Raw genomic sequence first — 17,392 nt, 5'->3', positions numbered from 1 at the left:
TAAATGTTCTCATCCTTGAACACAGAAAGAAGTTGCAAGTCAACAACTAGCTTTTAATAGAAAAACAAAGCTTGATAGATTTTCATGAAATAAAAAGAATTTATTCAACTTACAAAGGTAAAACTCTTAACAATGACAGAACTACCCGTTCTTGTACACAGAATTCATTCTCGGCAATGAAACGTTTTGTTCCCATGAACAGTGCATTAATGCTTGAGATAAATACACAACACAGACATTAAGTAAAAGGAGGACATTCAGTTAAACAGTTAAATACACAAACATGATTTGCAATAGTTCTGATTGAAACACAAATATGTTTAATGAATACCTTACATTTAACCAAAGAACTAATTCAGTTTTTATGTTACAAACAGAGAATAAAGAAAAGCTTTAATGTTTGTACAAGCTGTTGTGGTAATTTATATATATTTATATATTAAAACTATTTCAAACTATTTACTACTTGGCCAAATAAAAGCCAGACATTCATTTGTAAATGTAACAGTTTCTTCCTTCATAGCATTTGTTTTCTTAAATAAAGTTTTGTAGTGTCCCACATTTGAGTGCAAAGGTTCTCTTTTTCATGGGTAAAGCATTTAAAAAACAACACTAACCTAAGTAGTGTTGTACTGTGTCCCTGTATGCTATGTAATACACCTTACATTCCTAATGTAAAGGCAATAATTGAAATATAAATACAACAGTCTGGAAAGAAAAAAAAAGTGAAAAGTGTTTTGTGCAAAACAAAACCCTGTTTCTGGATAGATTAATCCGCCAGTTTAAATGCAAAACTGATGCACCAAATAGATGAAACATAAATTACATTTACAATATTTCACAGAATATCCCAATGTATAGATCTTACATGGATTTTATAAACACTTCATAACAGTGTTTATGGATGCATGTAAGAACACATTATTTATCCTGTCACCATAACCCTACAATACAAACAGGTTTAAAGGGCCAGGCATTTAATATACTGATGTAAGCAGCAGAAACAAAATGCAGATCCAACAACTCAGTTCACACTGGAGACCACTCACCAACTTGAAATACAGAACTACAGTGTTTGTAGTAGAAGCTAAGAGTTTTTTTGTTGTTGATTTTTTTGTTAATAGCTGTGGGCACAAAATGACAACAGATACACACCTTTTAAAAAAAAAAAATCGGCATTGAGTACTTTTACAGAGCACTACCAATAACCTGTGATTGCACCGCTTTTACAATTACAGTACATGCATAGCTTTCCTATTAATACACTCTATAAGAGATTCTGGAACAAATGTAACTTTTTTAAACTCAAGTAGAATTCCTTGCATCTCTTATCAAGCTTTGGAAAAATAACTGTAAGCTTCACTTTGCCACTATCCACAATCAAGGAACTTAAATTTTGCTGTCAAAAGCTTTATGTGTATAATTTATAAAATATCAAATATACTTGCAGGTATATTGTAACGGTCAGGCAAAACCCTCATTTTCAGGGTCCCATCTGCTCCACATGTGAAAATGCGATTTCCTGGGCAGGTTTCAATCTGCATGACCCCAGCACCGATGTTCCTGAAGATGGACTGCTTAGCATGCTCATTTGTAAATGAGTGAATCAATCCATGACCTGTTAATTTCCACACCTGTCCAACACAGAATCGGAATGGGAGGAAATGTTAGAAACGATAACATTCTGGTGTGCTGCATGAGGAACAATCCACATCTCACAGGTGTTGAGTAATGCAATGCTTCCGCGTCAAACATTTTCCGTCCCTCCATTTTTGAACTGCTTTACCCACTAGAGCGCCCCACAGGAGCCAGTCTGTCCTGGCAAGCAACGGGTGTAAGGGAGGGAGACACCGCCCGGACGGGAGGGCAGTCCATCGCGGGGCAGACACACAGACACAAACCCGCACACACCTACACCAGGGCCCGTTTTCCCCACAGATCAATTAAGCTACCAGTGTGTCTTTGGGAAGCGGGAAGAAAACCAGAGGATCTAGATGAAACCCAGGCAAACAAGGAAAGAAGCCACCAGCTCCACTCAGAGAGCACCCCAGGTCTGGAACTGAGCCCAGGACAGAAGAGCTGCGAGGCAGCAGGGCCAACCACTGCACCACATTTCAATGATTGCAATACTAAACTAGGTTCTGCAAGCTGATTGAGAATATAACACTTAATTCGTTCCTTAAAAACTTCGGAATGCATTTGCTTAAAATAAGCAAATCAGTATGAAGGCGAGAACCAGCCCAAGCTGCAGGATTTGTGTAACTCTTATCAGATACAATTTCCGTGGTAAACTAACTGTATTCTATACAACAACACTGGTAGCTTTAACTCTCCAAGTTTCTTACCACTCACTTGGACATAATTTGATTTTGAATTAAAATAAATCAAATCGCATTTAGTGCCATCACTGGACCATAAAGAATCACAGCTTGCTTTTATCTCCTCTAGCGGCATAGCCCGTCCCATACTGATTCCAGATCTGCGTCATAGATCTTAAACATTAAAAGCTCTCTAAAAGCAGGTACCTTCATGTTTCCTTCAGCGGAGCCAGTGATAAAGAAGTCCTCTGAGGAGTCCATCGCCAGAGCTTTGATGGCTGAATCATGTGCTTGGAATGTGTGAAGCAGTTGTCTTTGTCTTATATCAAATATGCAGATGAAGCCTTTTCTACCTCCAGAAACAATAAGCTGCTGTTTAGGTGCATACTGGAGTACCGTGGCACCATTGTCATGACAGGGGAAAGCTAGTGAGAAAAACGGAGCACATCAGGCACAGTGGAAATTGTCAATTCACAGAAATGCATCTTCCAATGAGACACATCATTCACAGATTTCAAACACCAGGGAGACTGCTTATTCAAATAAATTTAAATAATTTAGAGGGTTACTACTACCCATAATTCTGATGGTTACTTAACGTGTGCACGTGTGAGTGTTCAGATTGAACATACATGTGAAACATTTATCCATCCATCATCAATTGCTTACTGATGGTGAGGATTATGCTTAGCTGGAACCCAGCCTGGAAGCACAAGGTAGCTCTCCCCCTGCACGGGATGTGCAGTACAGTCATGTGCAGGGTCACAGAGAAAGGGACAATCTAGGAATGGTCATCAAATTTAGCCAATCTTTTGGAGATGGGGAGAAGGGCCTGGAGCACCTTCCAAAACGTACTGAGAAACAAGGGAGAACACGCAAGCTCCACACAGACAGATCAGAACTCAGGAAGCTGGAAATATGAGACAGCTTTAGTAACATTCCACACATCAATGTTGCCCACAACCACTAATATTCTTGGAAACTAACTTACCATGCACCAGGCTATTATTAGGTGAAATCAGAGTGTCCCACAAACACACGTTTCTGTTTAGAACAAGACAAGGAAAGAAATAGTGTTCATTCTGTCCTTTAGTTTCTGTGCAAGGGCTGTTTAATTTCCACTAAATATATGATACAATCGTATATGCAGAAAATAAAACATCTAGATTTTACATTTACAATTGAGATTTTCTCTTTTAACAAAGTTATAGAATAATCAGCAGTTACATTTATACAACAGTTCTCTCCAGAATAAAACGTCTAAGCCATTCTTCTCATAAAATCAATGGGCACAGTCTTAATTACCTGTTGTCATTGGACTGCCCTGCTGTAGCAATGAGGCTTGAGGAGGTTATAAAAGCAAAATCTCCAGTTGATTTAGTGTGACACTGCCAGCTCTACAGTGAGAGTAAGGAATGTGTTAGTTAAGACCATGGATCTCCTTTCAGCCTCAGAGATGACAAGAAAATGTAGAAAAGATTATAAATCTATGGTATGCTTGCAGAGTTATTTAGCAAACATTAAATTAACCACGCTTCACTAATTCTGTTTATATGCTTACAATGACAGATTCTTGATGAAGTTTTCTTTTTTCTACTTACCAAATAAGGTTTAGGATTAGATGCTGTTTGGTTTACTTGCCAAAGGCTTAAAAATCCTTCTCCATCTGCGACCCCACACTGCAGAAAAAAAAGGTATGCATTACACTAAAATGAACTGACTCAGAAAACAAATTTGGAAAAAAATCTAAAAGGGCTATTTCTTGCCTGAATGTACTGTATAAGGCCCAGGATAACTTTTATAGCAGACAAGGATATACACTGTGCAAAACATCCACATATTGTACATATGTCTGATATGTCTTAAAACAAACATGCAGCATACCAACAAAAATAAGTGGTTAATATAAAAGAAATTAAGAACCTAATGCAAATCTGAGAAATGATTCAATAATTAAATATTGCTGAAATGGTTTATTGTTAAAAGGAAAAAAACAGTAGCAAATCTGAACTGGATTAAGATATACCTAAATCTACCGTCACAACAAAAGAAATAAAATCTCACTTTTCACACAGCAGTTTAACAATTTTAAAGAGGAAAGGTTCTGTACACTTTCTAAATATGAGACGCGTGAGAGTAAAGTGCAAATTACACACAGATGGCACAAGGTTCTCATTCCCTGATGGGCGATATGTTTCATCAGGTCTTCATTCCTATTCAAGCGAAGTAGGGCAAACCTAACGGCTACTTTGAGTATGGAGTTATTTTTAAATAATGTAAAATGTTTGCACTTTAGTACCCAAGTACACAACTTTTCGAGATGTATTTCAGAGACATCATAGAAATACTGGCATCCACCACGTGCAATAAAAAAAAAACAAGCAGCCCTAGCTTCATAAGCAACACAAGCTATTTTACCTTGTTTCCTTGAGAATTGAAGTACATTCTTGTGACCCTTGCATTGCCAGCCTGTCGAAAACATATCAGTTGCTGAGGTCGACTCCATTCAAACATCCGCACACTGCCATCCTGAGCTCCAGTTAAATCTGATCACAATTTGCAGGGGAGGAAAGATGCTGAATTACTATAAATATAGTAACATATCTATTTTACAATCAATACCATTTGAAACATGCAAGATGCTAAAAAAGAAAGACCAATGTTTTACTCAGGATTAAATACATAATAGCATAATCCCCTTCATAGGTTTAACAAAAGCGCTTCAAATAATCATTACAAGCATTACAGTAAGTAAAAGTCAGTATAGTCCGTGAAGGCTTAGTTCATAAATACTGATACTTACAATACTGGTAAACGGGATGTGAGGTCATTCTTTTAACATTATTCAAGTTCCTTTTCATAATCTGCAACACATTTTGCAAAGACTAATATTACTATCCAGACTTTGGTTCAGAGCTTTATTCACTCCTATTGATACAATAAGAAACAACCTTTAAGAGTGCCTAAAACATGTGATGAGCTAGAATCTTGTTATTGTTGAGACGCACTGAAATCCCACAATTCAATCATTTTAGTGTGACAACAGTGTACAGGGTAATTCATCATGGAGTTGCTTATTTAAACCCGCTTTTTTTTTACTACACCATTAACTTAAAAAAAAGATCACCACACACCTCACCAAAACAGAGATTGCTACATCATATTTTGGTTAAGACCAAGTCGTTTACATAAGGTAAATTCTGTAAGAACTAATTCTACAATATGCTGAATTTATCTAATGGCTAGTGGTAACAGTGGAATACCTGGCACTAAACCACTTTAGATACAAATATATTGTGAATATAGGAACAAGTAATAGGTTTACTCCATGCTGAAAAAAAAAGAAGAAAAAAACACAACGTTTTGGCCGTGGAGCCTTCTTCCCACACCTGATTCTTCTTTTTTTCAGCATGGAATAAACCTATTACTTGTTCTTTCTCAGCCAAGACATTGTAATATTTACATTTGTGTAATTCAGATAAATAAGAAATAATTAATAATATTAAAAAATAATAAGAATTAAATGCTGTAAAATATGATTAAGCAAAAGGGCCTACATTTTAAAACTTAAAATCAATCAGGACCAATTTAAAAAAATATCATGCTTTTATCACAAAATTAAGGTATACATATAGGTCAACTTTAACTGGACACAAAAATGATCTGTATACTCCAAGCTCAATTTCTGCACTATAATAACTCGATTTGAAATAACATGAAAACATCAGAGCCGAAACATTTAAAACATCTTTAGATTAGATGTTTGAAATTGTCAAAACAAAACAAAAATACAAATAACAAATCCTCATTTTATGTCTGAAAACAGGGCTTTCAAAAAAGCACGCCATGTCCACCTAGTGGCAGGATGATAGTATTGCAGGACCGCTGGATCCTGCTTACTTTAGAAAGCTAGCTACATACCACACTCGCCCCCATGCTTGTTTGCCCACTGCCTAGCCATGGCATCGATGCGGAGGCTGGTATCTGAGTGGAGGCAAAATGTGGAGCGCTAGCCTGGGCAATATTGGTGTGGGAAGACCGATGATCAAGATCGTCAGAGCTGAGGAAACACCACCAAACACAAAACGTTATTCTCGCACTGACACATCAGGACAGCCTGCAAAGGCTCCATTAAGCATGACTGCGGTTAAAAAACTACCTCCGTGACTCCCGGTCACACTCCTCCCCAATCCAGGTATATGGCTGAGCAGCCAGAAGAATGGAAATGTCAACTTCTTGCACATCATGGGTTGATGCAAGGACTATTTCATTATTATTTGACTGCAAAACAATGGGAATAAAAAGTATACATTCTATTATCATGGTGTAGTGTGTCATATTTAAACAATCTAAAAACCAACACTGGGTGGCCAGCATTGCAGAAATAACATGCTGTAAATGGTTTCACTTCTGATGGCTGATATACTTGTTACTTTGCAGCTCCCATGACGGGAATAAACACTTGTTGTCTGAAGTTATGGAATGCCCTACCTTGTTAATGGCAAAGGCCATTATAATGTCTGATTCCTTGTGAATAATTTTAGCTTTTCCTCCTGGATAGCCAAGATCTGCTTCCACCTGAAATAAAATTGACATGCTGTAAGGTCATATATTCACATTTAACCTGCACTGCAGCACTGGAGTATTCTCTGGCTTTATAAAATAGTTAAAAACCATGCATATCAAAACCCATGTACTGCATCTGTTCAGTGGGTTTGGCATTTCCTGGATGAAAGTCTCTATGCCTTATGCATGCTGATATCACACATGCATGCTGACACAACCTATGTAGAGCAGTCACCTGCACAAATAGTTTTGTTCTAGAAAAGCTCTTGCAGTTTTGGTAAAAGCCACATGTTTAAAATTTCGAAGTTTGTTAATGGCATGAGTATAGCAGTCTTAACAGCTTTTGTTAAAGAAACAGTGATGCAATTCCAACAATTAAAATGAATCTTCATTGATCCACAGCCGCAGTGTCCCAGAACATGTTTCATGTCAACAAAGGCGCAAAGCCACTGAAAAGATAGGAAGCTGCTCAAGGTGAGGATCTCGGCAGAGGGATACTACCTTGTTGCTTTTGCGATCTCCCGCTACGCAGTTTTGTTTGAGTTGCTCCACATGGTCTTCTACAGACTACACAACACATCACACAGTCACAACACAAAACACATGCACAGAAACAAAACATGAAATGAAAAGAAATGAAAAGAATTCTTAACTGCATAAAGAAGGCACACACATGGGCAATTTTGCCAATGCCAATCACACACCACTTTTTACCTGAACTGTGGTCAGAGCTTACCAAATGGTTTCTACCTGCGTGATTGCCATGCATGGTTTTGCCCCCTTACAGTATATAACTTACCTTGAATCAGATCACTGGTTTTGGGGTATTGCCTGATAACATGAAGGCGTTTTGAGTTTCTAAATGTACTCAATCTTTTGACAACCAATTGAAAAAATGGTTTAAATAATAATAAGAAGAATAAGAATAAGAATAAGATAGGCAAAGGGGGATTTAGTTCAGTATCAACTTTGCACTACATGACAATCTATTCATGTAGGACTGAGCAAGAAAAATACATAAAAAGTCATGGTTATGTTAAATATGTGCATGGGAACAAAATAGGAGCTACACTGGTAGCTCATTATTTTGTGTTGCCTGAATGGGAGAACAGGCAGAAAGCTGGAAACAACAGAAAGGCTCTGCTCTTCCCACATTTACCTCACTCTGCTTCCTCTTCTTGGTGAAGATGTAGCGAATCAGAGTCTCCTGCAGGACCTCTTGCTTCACCAGAAAATGCCACAGCCGTTTAACAGGAAATGCCAGGTGATGTTTGGCCCTGAGAAAGCAATATGAAAAGCTTTACATGGGGAAATAAAATCACACTTCTCTTTGTGAGAGCCTGAAAGCCTTGAAGGTGAAGCGAATGCAATTCATTGCAATGGTGCTTACTTGAAGGGAGTGTTCTCTGGCTCCAGCATGGCTTTGTGTCTCAGTATGGCTGGCCCCCCTCCTGCAGTAAGGTCACTGGGGTAGGTGTTGATGTAATTTGGTGGAGGACCCTCAAACTTGTTCATTTTTTCCACCAGAACCTGCTCCCAGTTTTCCAATGTTTTCATGACCGCATTACCCAAAGGTGAGTTGACAGGTAAGTCTTAAAAGAGTGACATGCAACACATTAATTAAGGGTTGAACATCTCTTGAAGCACTACAACATGAGAAAAAACAACCTCCAGGGGCAATCAATACAACAAATCAATTTAATAGAAAGGCAATAGGAAGATGCCCATCATGAAAACTGCTGTACATATTTGTGTACCTGCAAATTCCAGTCCGGCCACAGGAAAGAACGTCCTGATATTGTGCAGAGCTAACTTAACCATGGCTAATCGCATTAGTGCCCAGCTGCAGGAAAGAAATAAATGCATGCATTACATCAAATATGGCAGAGTTAATAATCACAATAAAATCTATCCTTTCTATCTTGAACTGCTTCACTAATAATAAGGTTTTGGAATAGATGAAAAAAGGAACAGTCCTGAGAACAGAAGTTGTCAGTGTAGCCTTTCTGTATATATACTGTACATATGCAGTCTTGAACACAAAAAACAGGTAGCAGACCTGTAAGAGTTTGGGTCAGAATGCTCCGTCATCTGAGTGTCAGAAAGGAATGCATCGTCATCATCCTCATCGTCACTTGGAATGCTCTCATCAGAATCGTACAGGGCGCCACTCTCCGACAATGGGAGGAAAGGCTGCAAAAAAGGATAACATTTCATAGGTCCTGTTACTAAACACATTCACAGAGGAGGTATGTTTAAAGGAATAACAGTTAATGAGTGACATTTAAATTGCATCAAATATTTATACTTGTGGGTGGCACTGTAGCACAGTGATTAGCACTGCTGATGTGCAGCACCTGGGCCCCTTTGTTCAATTCTGGACCTGGGGTGCTATATGAGTGGAATTTTTATGTTCTCCCCATTTGTGTGGGTTTCTGCCAGGTGGCCCAGTTACCTGTCACAGTTCACTGACATACGGGTAGGTTAACTGGCTTATGGGAATATTGGCAGTGGTGCGAGTGTGTCTATGCCTGGGTCTGCCTGTTGATGGATTGGTGTATCCTGCCTTGCGCCTCTTGGCATTGTCAGAAAATGGATAGATGCATGCGTGCTTGTAACTATTATTTAAAATAAAGAGCTTAAATTGTAACCCCTACTTTGGCCACAAAATAATCCCACATGCTAAGCTCTGGAGGAATGAACTTCTCCTTGTACGTTGGCCTCTCTGTGGGGACCGGAGGAGGTGTCACTGTCTCTTTGGATGGCCTGCTAGGCACCAGCATCCTCATGTTGAACCGGCGGCGATGCTTGTCTACCTCTTCTGCAGGGGCAGGAGGAGCTACATCACACAGAGAGAGAGGGGGGAAACAGAGAAAGCAGTCTATGTATCAGTCACGTCTCATGAGCACCTGCAATGCTGGTATTTCTAAAGAGAATAAGAATTAATTCAGCATCTCTCATCCGCATCCAACAAAAGCACCGATGAGAATGTCACACTTTTAACCAGGAAAATTAAAGACCACTCAAGTGACTAATTAAATGGCATATTTCCCATCCCTTCACGCACATCTGCCCCCTAATACATTAGTTTTTATCTTTAACACTGATTAAATTAACATGCAAAGATAACAACCGCAAAACAAATCACTTATTTTTTTCTGTTAATCATTTAAATGACTCATTCTTGGTCTGCTTTAATTGTTTTGTTATACCTTCAAATGAAGTTCTCCGACTGAATTGTCTTGTATTTATTATTAATTTACTTTACCAACTTTAATTATTTAGCCCTCTTTGGTATGCATGAGAAAACAACAAAGGCTTCCAGCTATTGTACTGTACAGTGGAATTAAACCCTATAAAATAAATTCAGTGATAAATACTAAAAGCACCACCAATGACTTGTACCCCATTAAATTATATTTATAGAGAAAACAGCTACTGTAGATATAATGAATGCAAACAGATAAAACAGTTAAAATGTAAATAACATCTCTATAAAATTGTACAGTGTATTATAAGAAGTTCACATAAAAGACGCCCTACACATATGTATTTACAGACCCTGTACATTATCTAGGTGAAGCAAAATATTTTAGGAATCACTGTAAACCATTCAAATCGTCCATTTGGAGGAAAATCACTCTGAGATGACTAATAAGTTACAGTGCCTTCAGAAAGTTTCCAGTCCCATATGTACTGTATTACAACCTGAATTTGTAGCACATGAAGATGACTTTAATTCACACAACATATATAACAGTTTAAAGGGGAAAATATTTTTAGCATCCAACAAGAATTTACCCACCCCCTTTCTGCCCTTTTTCCAAATTAGAGTTACATGGGAGTGGGAGCCTATCCCAACCATCAGTGGGTGCAAGGCAGGGCACAGTTTAGACAGGATGCCAGCCCCACGCAGGGCAGACGCACACTCACGCCTGGGTCAATCTTCGTACAAGCCAATTAACCTACCACTATGTTTCTGGACTGTGGGAAGAGACGGGAGAACCTGGAGGAAACCAATGTGAGCATGCGGAGAACGTACGAACTCCACGAGATAGCACTCCAGCTCTGGAACTGAGCCCAGGGCTCCAGAGCTTCAAGGCAGCAACTGCAACCACTGCACCACCATATTGAAATATTCACTGCCCTCAGTTTGAGAAAACTCAGTTTTGTAGAAGCACCTTTTGTAGGAATTACAGCTTTGAGTCTTCTTGGGAGTGTTTCCATCAGCTTTGCACATTTGGATTGGGGGATTTACACCCATTCATGCAGGCTCAAGCTCTGACAAGTTGGATGTAACAACAGTCTTAAAGTCCTTTTGCCCCAGTCTAAGCCCCTGAAAAGCACCTTCACAAGATGATGACGGTGATCATGGTAGTGAAGCATCTGTTAGACAAGTGTTGAGCACAGTGCTTTGCTTTCAAGCCAAAGAGTTTAATTTTTATTTCATCAGAACAGAGAATCTATTGTCACATGGTCTCAGGTTCTGCCACCTGCCTTCTTCTCTAGAAGTGCTATTTACTTCTGTCTAGCCACTTTCCCTAAGAGACTAAATCTGCGTAGTGACTGCTGTCCTTGAACAACATCTGCCATCTCAGCCATACAAATCTGTAGTTCTGTCAGGTTGGTCAATGGGTTCTTGGAAACGTCTCTCCTTCTTGCCTGGAAGTGTTTGGGTGGTTACATAATCTTTCCTTTACAGAGCAGTTTGTGTAGGTCAGTGACAAAAAATCCCACATAAATGCATTTCTATCTGAGTTTGCAACAAATTCTGAAAAACATCCAACGGGGGTGAATACTTTCTGAAGGTGCTGTATACAGATGAATACAGTTAAGAGAATTATTTTATTTAGTGCCATATGTTCTCATCTGTAGGAAAGGTCAGAATCAAGGACAATTTCAAGGGAAAGAAAAGTAAAAAAAAAGTTAAAAAATCATACAATATTTTGACTAAAATGAACAGACTTGATACTTCTGTAGCGAATTATGACTCCAAGGCTTTTTATAGATATTTCAAGTAATTTCAAAATGTAAGGACAGAAATGACGCAAAGTTCCTTTTCAACAGTTTTCACAGTTCGTGTGGACATTTATGAATACCAGTGCCATTTAGCTCAGAATGTCTCATGACAATGGATGCATTTTTGTCTGAACAGCTATGGTTTAAAGAAGGGATAGTTTATTTCTGCAACACTGAGCTACATAAATACAGCTGAAAGATAAAAACACAAAGTAATGTAAAATTTATACCTGCATCAGTATCATTACAATATGAACTCTGGTCTCCTTTGGATTCAGAATCCATGTAAATGTTATCAGCATTGGCTGCATTGTTGATAGACAAGCATGTTTAAGTAACATTATTTTAACAGCATTTCAAACACTACGTTCCTCTGCAAATCCACCCCACACTGCAAAACACATGCACATCATTCCAACCTGATTTACAAAATGATTGGTAGTTTTTTTAAGGAAACACTGTTTCCTAACAAGTTAAAAAATCAAACTGATTTTGTATGCAAAGCAAATTACATTTGGCATAAGCTGAAAATAATTCAGCATTTAGGTAGAAAATAAGGTAAAAAAAATAAAGGAAAATTAGAGGAGCTTGGCACAGCACCGCAACCAACTAACTTTACTCACAATTTGATGGAGGTGACATGTCTCCTTTAAGTTCAGTGGCACTCACAGTAGTAGACAGAGTGATTTGGAATGCAGATTGCTGCTCAGTATGTGCTGGTCTACTCTGTTCAGTTCCTACTATATACAAGCTTTCTGTTTTATCTCCATCTAACACAGCTGTCAAAAGTAAACAATGTTATGGTGGCATTAAATAATTCACCATAACAAGCAACACAGTAAGGCACATACTGTATGCAAAGCATACTGGCATTGGGTGCATAAACACTGTTACATATTAATATTCTCTTTCAGCTGTTGCTATTAACACATTATTCATAGTCATATACATTTCATTCCTGAATATTTCACGTGATGAATTTTGCCAGATTCTTCTAAACTTTCAAAGTAGATAAAAGAAACTTGATTGAACTTGCTTTTCTCTTATTGGGAAATCATTTTACATGTGATTAGTGATATAATTGTATTTCCTGCTATAATTAATGAGCTTTATTTTATTCTTCTTCGATTGTCATATATGTATGGTCATTCTACAGGCACGTGAATGTGTTTACTACTTCATTTAGTTCAGAGCAAATTTTACTGAAATATTCAGAAATATTCTCCTGGTTATAAAATCAAACTGAGCTCCATAAGGATTGTCTTACTATACCACTGTTCTGCTGTTAGGCAAAAGTCACAGATGTATACAGTAGACAGGGATCACTGAATGCACCCACTGACAGCACTGAAATAATGCTCATACCTGGTGCAGTCTCTGAGGGTCTCTTCATCTTCACGATTAGTTTTGCACCTCCTCCAAACACAGCAGCCCACATGCGGCTGTTCAGGGGATGTGCAGCGAGCCGAAATAGCTCGTTGCTAGAGTGGGTGGCTAGGCCATGGATCAGCAAACTGAGATAAACAGCCACGACGGCCTCACACAACATGATGTTCAGCTTAGGCTGGTCCTCATCCTGGGCAGAGGCGAGCAGATTAATGAGCGAGGTCACACCTGCATGGAGACAACAGGACTACATCAGAGCAATGCACCTCGCTGACTATGGCCCACATAAGATATCTTTGGGAATGTAACCCAAGATAGGTCACAGATTTATTATTCATGTTAGTTTTTCCACGGAATTATGCAATTAATGTAATGTACTGTAACAAGCACAGTATCTCAGTACTGTGCTCTGCTCGTTTCTGTTCTTCACACTGTATGCTTACAAAAGCCTTCACACAGTACACCATCTGTTCTGTCAAAGTGGATTGTAGAAAATGCAAAATCTTTGAATACTTGGAAAATGGAACAGGTTTTCAAGGATGTGCCTGCCTTCTCTTATAAGTTAGTATGAAGACAGACATGAAGGAGATGATCATGATTCCTGCAAAGAGCAAATTAACAGGCTCTACTTCCAAAGCAAGAATGGAAAATAAAGAGGAAGCAGCTGCAGTGAAGTTGGGATAAATGCTTGAAAAAGAATAGGAAAAACTCAGAAAAGCAAGAAGCTGGCCAAATTCCAAACCTGGCCACTGGGCAGGAAGTGAGCTTGGCGTTGCATGCTCCTCGATACTCTCAGTGCGTAATCTTCGTCTTTCACTTAACAGCAGGCCCTGATAAACCATTCCTGTGAACTGATTTGCTTCCGTCTGGCTGCTTAATTGGAAGAAGATTGGAAAAACGTGGAGTTACACAGAAAGATAAATGCATATTTTTTCTTAAATGTTTAGCTTGGTTTTTCATATACTGTATGTAGGCATGAGATCTCTCTATATATCACAAACTAGCTGTCCAATACAACCTGTACCTGTAGCTGTGACTGTCACACAGGGCTTGGTAGATGCATGCAGAAAGGGAAGCTGCCAGCGTGTGCAATAAGTAAACCTGCAGGACAAACCAACCGACACCATTAATAGCAGAAGTGCAGCATGTTATTCAACACACTAAAGCTGCTTCTACAATATTCAAGATTGTACAAAAAGTTATATCGACTATACTTAGTTTTACAGAAAACAAATCATGAAGGTGCCATGTTTCATACCATACATATATTTAAATAAAAACACGACTGAGAGACACAAGACTTCAGGTGGAGGAATAAATATTACATACTGTACTAATATACACTAGCAACATTTATCCACCTGCTTTATTATCCAATCTGGCTTATTTTACATGACACATCTGCTGTCATATGCTTCATTACACAGCTGATTCTAGAATCTCTGGTGCTTTTGTGAATTTCAGGACTAATATTTGCATTTTCTGGAGTCACCAGTTCTTACCCTTACATCGGGAAAATCAGGATGTGGTGGAGAGTCCATCTGCACTATTGTATACAGAATGTCGTGAATATGGTTACACAGGTGCAAAACTGGGTTTGCTATGACAGTCTTGGTAAGAGCAATGCTTGCAGAGAGCAAAGGCAGCGTTGTTGGCAACGGAAGAGGGGACTGAAGCTGTTTTACCGTAGTTTCCTGCAATAAGAAAGAAAAGGGAATAAGGCAGGGTATACAAAATTCGAAAAAGGTTCAGTTAAATTCTAAAAGCTTAAAGAGCTGACCTGTTGTGACTCCTGCAGCAGAAATATGAGTTCCATTCTTACAGATGCAACTCCCCCTCCCTGTGCACCGTGCAGGCTGCAGTAGCTCAGAAACACTCGCAGCAGTGCTTGGTTTTTCCTCAGCCAGCCCTTGCGCCTTTCTGCATGCTGCTGTTTGGCCTGCAACCTACGACGCTCCAGCTGGTGCCGTTCATAGGACCCCGCATCAGTCTTGTCTAGAGCACTGTCCTGATCCACTGAATCGCTGTCTTTCCATTTCTCTAGTTCGGGTGAAGCTTCCTTGCCCTTGACCTTGTAGTTACAGATCTGATGCATGGCGCCTATTTCTTTTTCTAACCAGTTGTAGAGCTGGAACCGGAGCTTGCCTCCATCAACCTCATACCCCGTAGCCAGTGTGCGGAGCTCAGTCATCAGAATCTTTAAGCATGCTCTGAATTTTAGCTGCTCGGCGATTACATCCACCTCCGAGTCCGCAGCCCCGGAGTCCCCTCTCTTAAGACCCTGAGGTTTCACTGTTCCTGAGCTCAGCTGCTCTTTTGGCAGTGCAACCTTTTCATCTGATTTAGACGCTTTCATTGTTAAACCACCATCCTCCTCCTCCTCTTCATCCTCGTCTTTGTCATCTCCCCAGTCCAGCTGCAAGCCCTCGTCTTCCAGGGTCATCACCGGCTGGCTCCAGTCAATTACTGTGGCGGTATCGCCACTACTCCCCCACGCCAAACCCGCGGAGGACATGTCTGACACTGACCAGTCCACGTCACTAGTTCTTCCTCCATTTTCCTGCGGCTGAGATGACCTCGCATTAATCACTGATGACTCCTTGCTCAAGGAGGAAGTGGACTTCTTGGTAACTTTTGGTATTTTGGAGAGCACCTCGAGGGCTAAAACTGGACAACCGACTTTGAAGTGGGCATTAGCAGTGGTGAAGAATAACTTCCGCTCGATGAGATTGATCTCATCTGCATTGCTCTTTTCAGCTGTCAGGCCTAAAGTAGCTAACGTGCTGTCTGGAGAGGCAAAGTGTCTTCGGATCAGCAGAGGATGGGTTCGTAAATAGTTATAGAAGCTGAAGACAACAGGATTGCAAGATTTCACCATCACATCTGGAAAAATATCAAGAACAAGAATGGTTACAAACAAAAGCAGGACTTTCAACTTATCTAGCCTGTTAGGTAATAGCTAGCTATTTGATCCAAGAATCTCAGCAGCCAATTCTTGAAAGAAGCCAGGACAACGGCTTCAAAAACATGCATGAAGACTTTTAGTCAACCACAAATTAGTGATTTTTAATTTTCGCTACATTTCTGCAAAGACTACATCAACCGAGTTTTCTTATCGACACATAATGCCTTTCAAACTGTACCTTGAGGAATCTACAGATACCAACCTTTTCTTTCACTTTGTCCAGATAACTCAAAGAGCAATTTTTGTCTTCTCAGGAACAAGAAGCAAGAACATTTATCTACAGACAAATGAATCATAAAGTTTACATATACCACAGTATTGTTTTAAGTAAAACCACCAAATCAAATTACCTGGATTTTCATCATCTTCCTTTGGTATCTGTTCTAAAAGTGTATCCAGAGCCTTTGTATAGTCTTTTGTTATCCAGTATGAGATGCTCCGCAGAAAAGGATCTGGGTGTAACTTAGTGCAAGAGAAGCCTGTTCCATCTTTCATACATCCCAGAACTCGTTCATAAAGAATGCCCGTGCAAGTAGAGGAGGTTTCATAGTCAGACTCATAAAGCCGAGCAACAATCATGGCTAACTGGATATCGTCCATTTTCTCAAGGCACACCTATGAAAGTCCAAAACAAGAGTCATGTGAACATTTATGCCACCAAAATTTTACTTTTTAAAAAAATGTGTAAACTTGGATAGCTGTAAAATTCACTACATATAAAGAATTACTACAGAACTGCTTCTGCTTCTACAATAACCAATAGTATCCTGTAAAAACTTAGCACATTACTACATAAGAACGTAGTAAATAAAACACTAACAGATTTAGTCCAAAGTATATACAGTAACTGTTTTATTGCAAAAACTTCAAACAGAGAGGCACAAGACTGAATTTAACATGGATGTATGTCTTATCTTGTTGTTTAGACTATAAGTAGTGATAAACATTCTCCTCAAGGTAAACTAAATGTGTGATTTTCTTAGTACTTGCGTTGACTTATCTGAATAGTTTAGACTACATCTACTCCCAAGAAACACAAATCTCAGGGTTATATAAGAAAAGTGATGAAAACCACAAAGAGACAATCACACCATTTATTTTCTTCATGGTCAGGCACGTTTTTTTTTCCTAAAACAAA

General features: G+C 39.1%; 1 protein-coding gene across 11 annotated transcripts in view; it reads right to left on the bottom strand.

The window, feature by feature from the left end:
* Positions 1 to 79: 79 nt before the first annotated feature.
* The window catches only part of dmxl2 (Dmx-like 2), a 37,302-nt gene continuing 19,989 nt past the window's right edge, over positions 80 to 17,392 (bottom strand). For 3 of the 11 annotated variants that reach the window (XM_015342932.2, XM_069190504.1, XM_015342938.2), the window contains 23 exons: positions 16,605 to 16,869; positions 15,070 to 16,172; positions 14,792 to 14,983; positions 14,314 to 14,390; positions 14,032 to 14,162; positions 13,269 to 13,517; positions 12,527 to 12,682; positions 9,542 to 9,723; positions 8,944 to 9,077; positions 8,642 to 8,727; positions 8,275 to 8,476; positions 8,044 to 8,161; positions 7,386 to 7,451; positions 6,810 to 6,896; positions 6,478 to 6,599; positions 6,240 to 6,378; positions 5,122 to 5,182; positions 4,737 to 4,864; positions 3,920 to 3,997; positions 3,624 to 3,715; positions 3,310 to 3,362; positions 2,526 to 2,743; positions 80 to 1,634 (listed from right to left, as the gene is read on the bottom strand). In XM_015342932.2, coding sequence (XP_015198418.2) covers positions 1,425 to 1,634; positions 2,526 to 2,743; positions 3,310 to 3,362; positions 3,624 to 3,715; positions 3,920 to 3,997; positions 4,737 to 4,864; positions 5,122 to 5,182; positions 6,240 to 6,378; positions 6,478 to 6,599; positions 6,810 to 6,896; positions 7,386 to 7,451; positions 8,044 to 8,161; positions 8,275 to 8,476; positions 8,642 to 8,727; positions 8,944 to 9,077; positions 9,542 to 9,723; positions 12,527 to 12,682; positions 13,269 to 13,517; positions 14,032 to 14,162; positions 14,314 to 14,390; positions 14,792 to 14,983; positions 15,070 to 16,172; positions 16,605 to 16,869 — 4,149 coding nt within the window. In that variant the 3' untranslated portion in view covers positions 80 to 1,424. The remainder of the gene's footprint in view (positions 1,635 to 2,525; positions 2,744 to 3,309; positions 3,363 to 3,623; positions 3,716 to 3,919; positions 3,998 to 4,736; positions 4,865 to 5,121; positions 5,183 to 6,239; positions 6,379 to 6,477; positions 6,600 to 6,809; positions 6,897 to 7,385; positions 7,452 to 8,043; positions 8,162 to 8,274; positions 8,477 to 8,641; positions 8,728 to 8,943; positions 9,078 to 9,541; positions 9,724 to 12,526; positions 12,683 to 13,268; positions 13,518 to 14,031; positions 14,163 to 14,313; positions 14,391 to 14,791; positions 14,984 to 15,069; positions 16,173 to 16,604; positions 16,870 to 17,392) is intronic. The other 8 variants (XM_015342933.2, XM_015342934.2, XM_015342935.2 and 5 more) reach the window with 8 other exon arrangements.

This window comes from Lepisosteus oculatus, chromosome 5 (assembly GCF_040954835.1).
Source record: "Lepisosteus oculatus isolate fLepOcu1 chromosome 5, fLepOcu1.hap2, whole genome shotgun sequence".
Lineage (NCBI taxonomy): Eukaryota > Metazoa > Chordata > Actinopteri > Semionotiformes > Lepisosteidae > Lepisosteus > Lepisosteus oculatus.
This window is presented reverse-complemented; position numbering and strand designations above follow the sequence as displayed.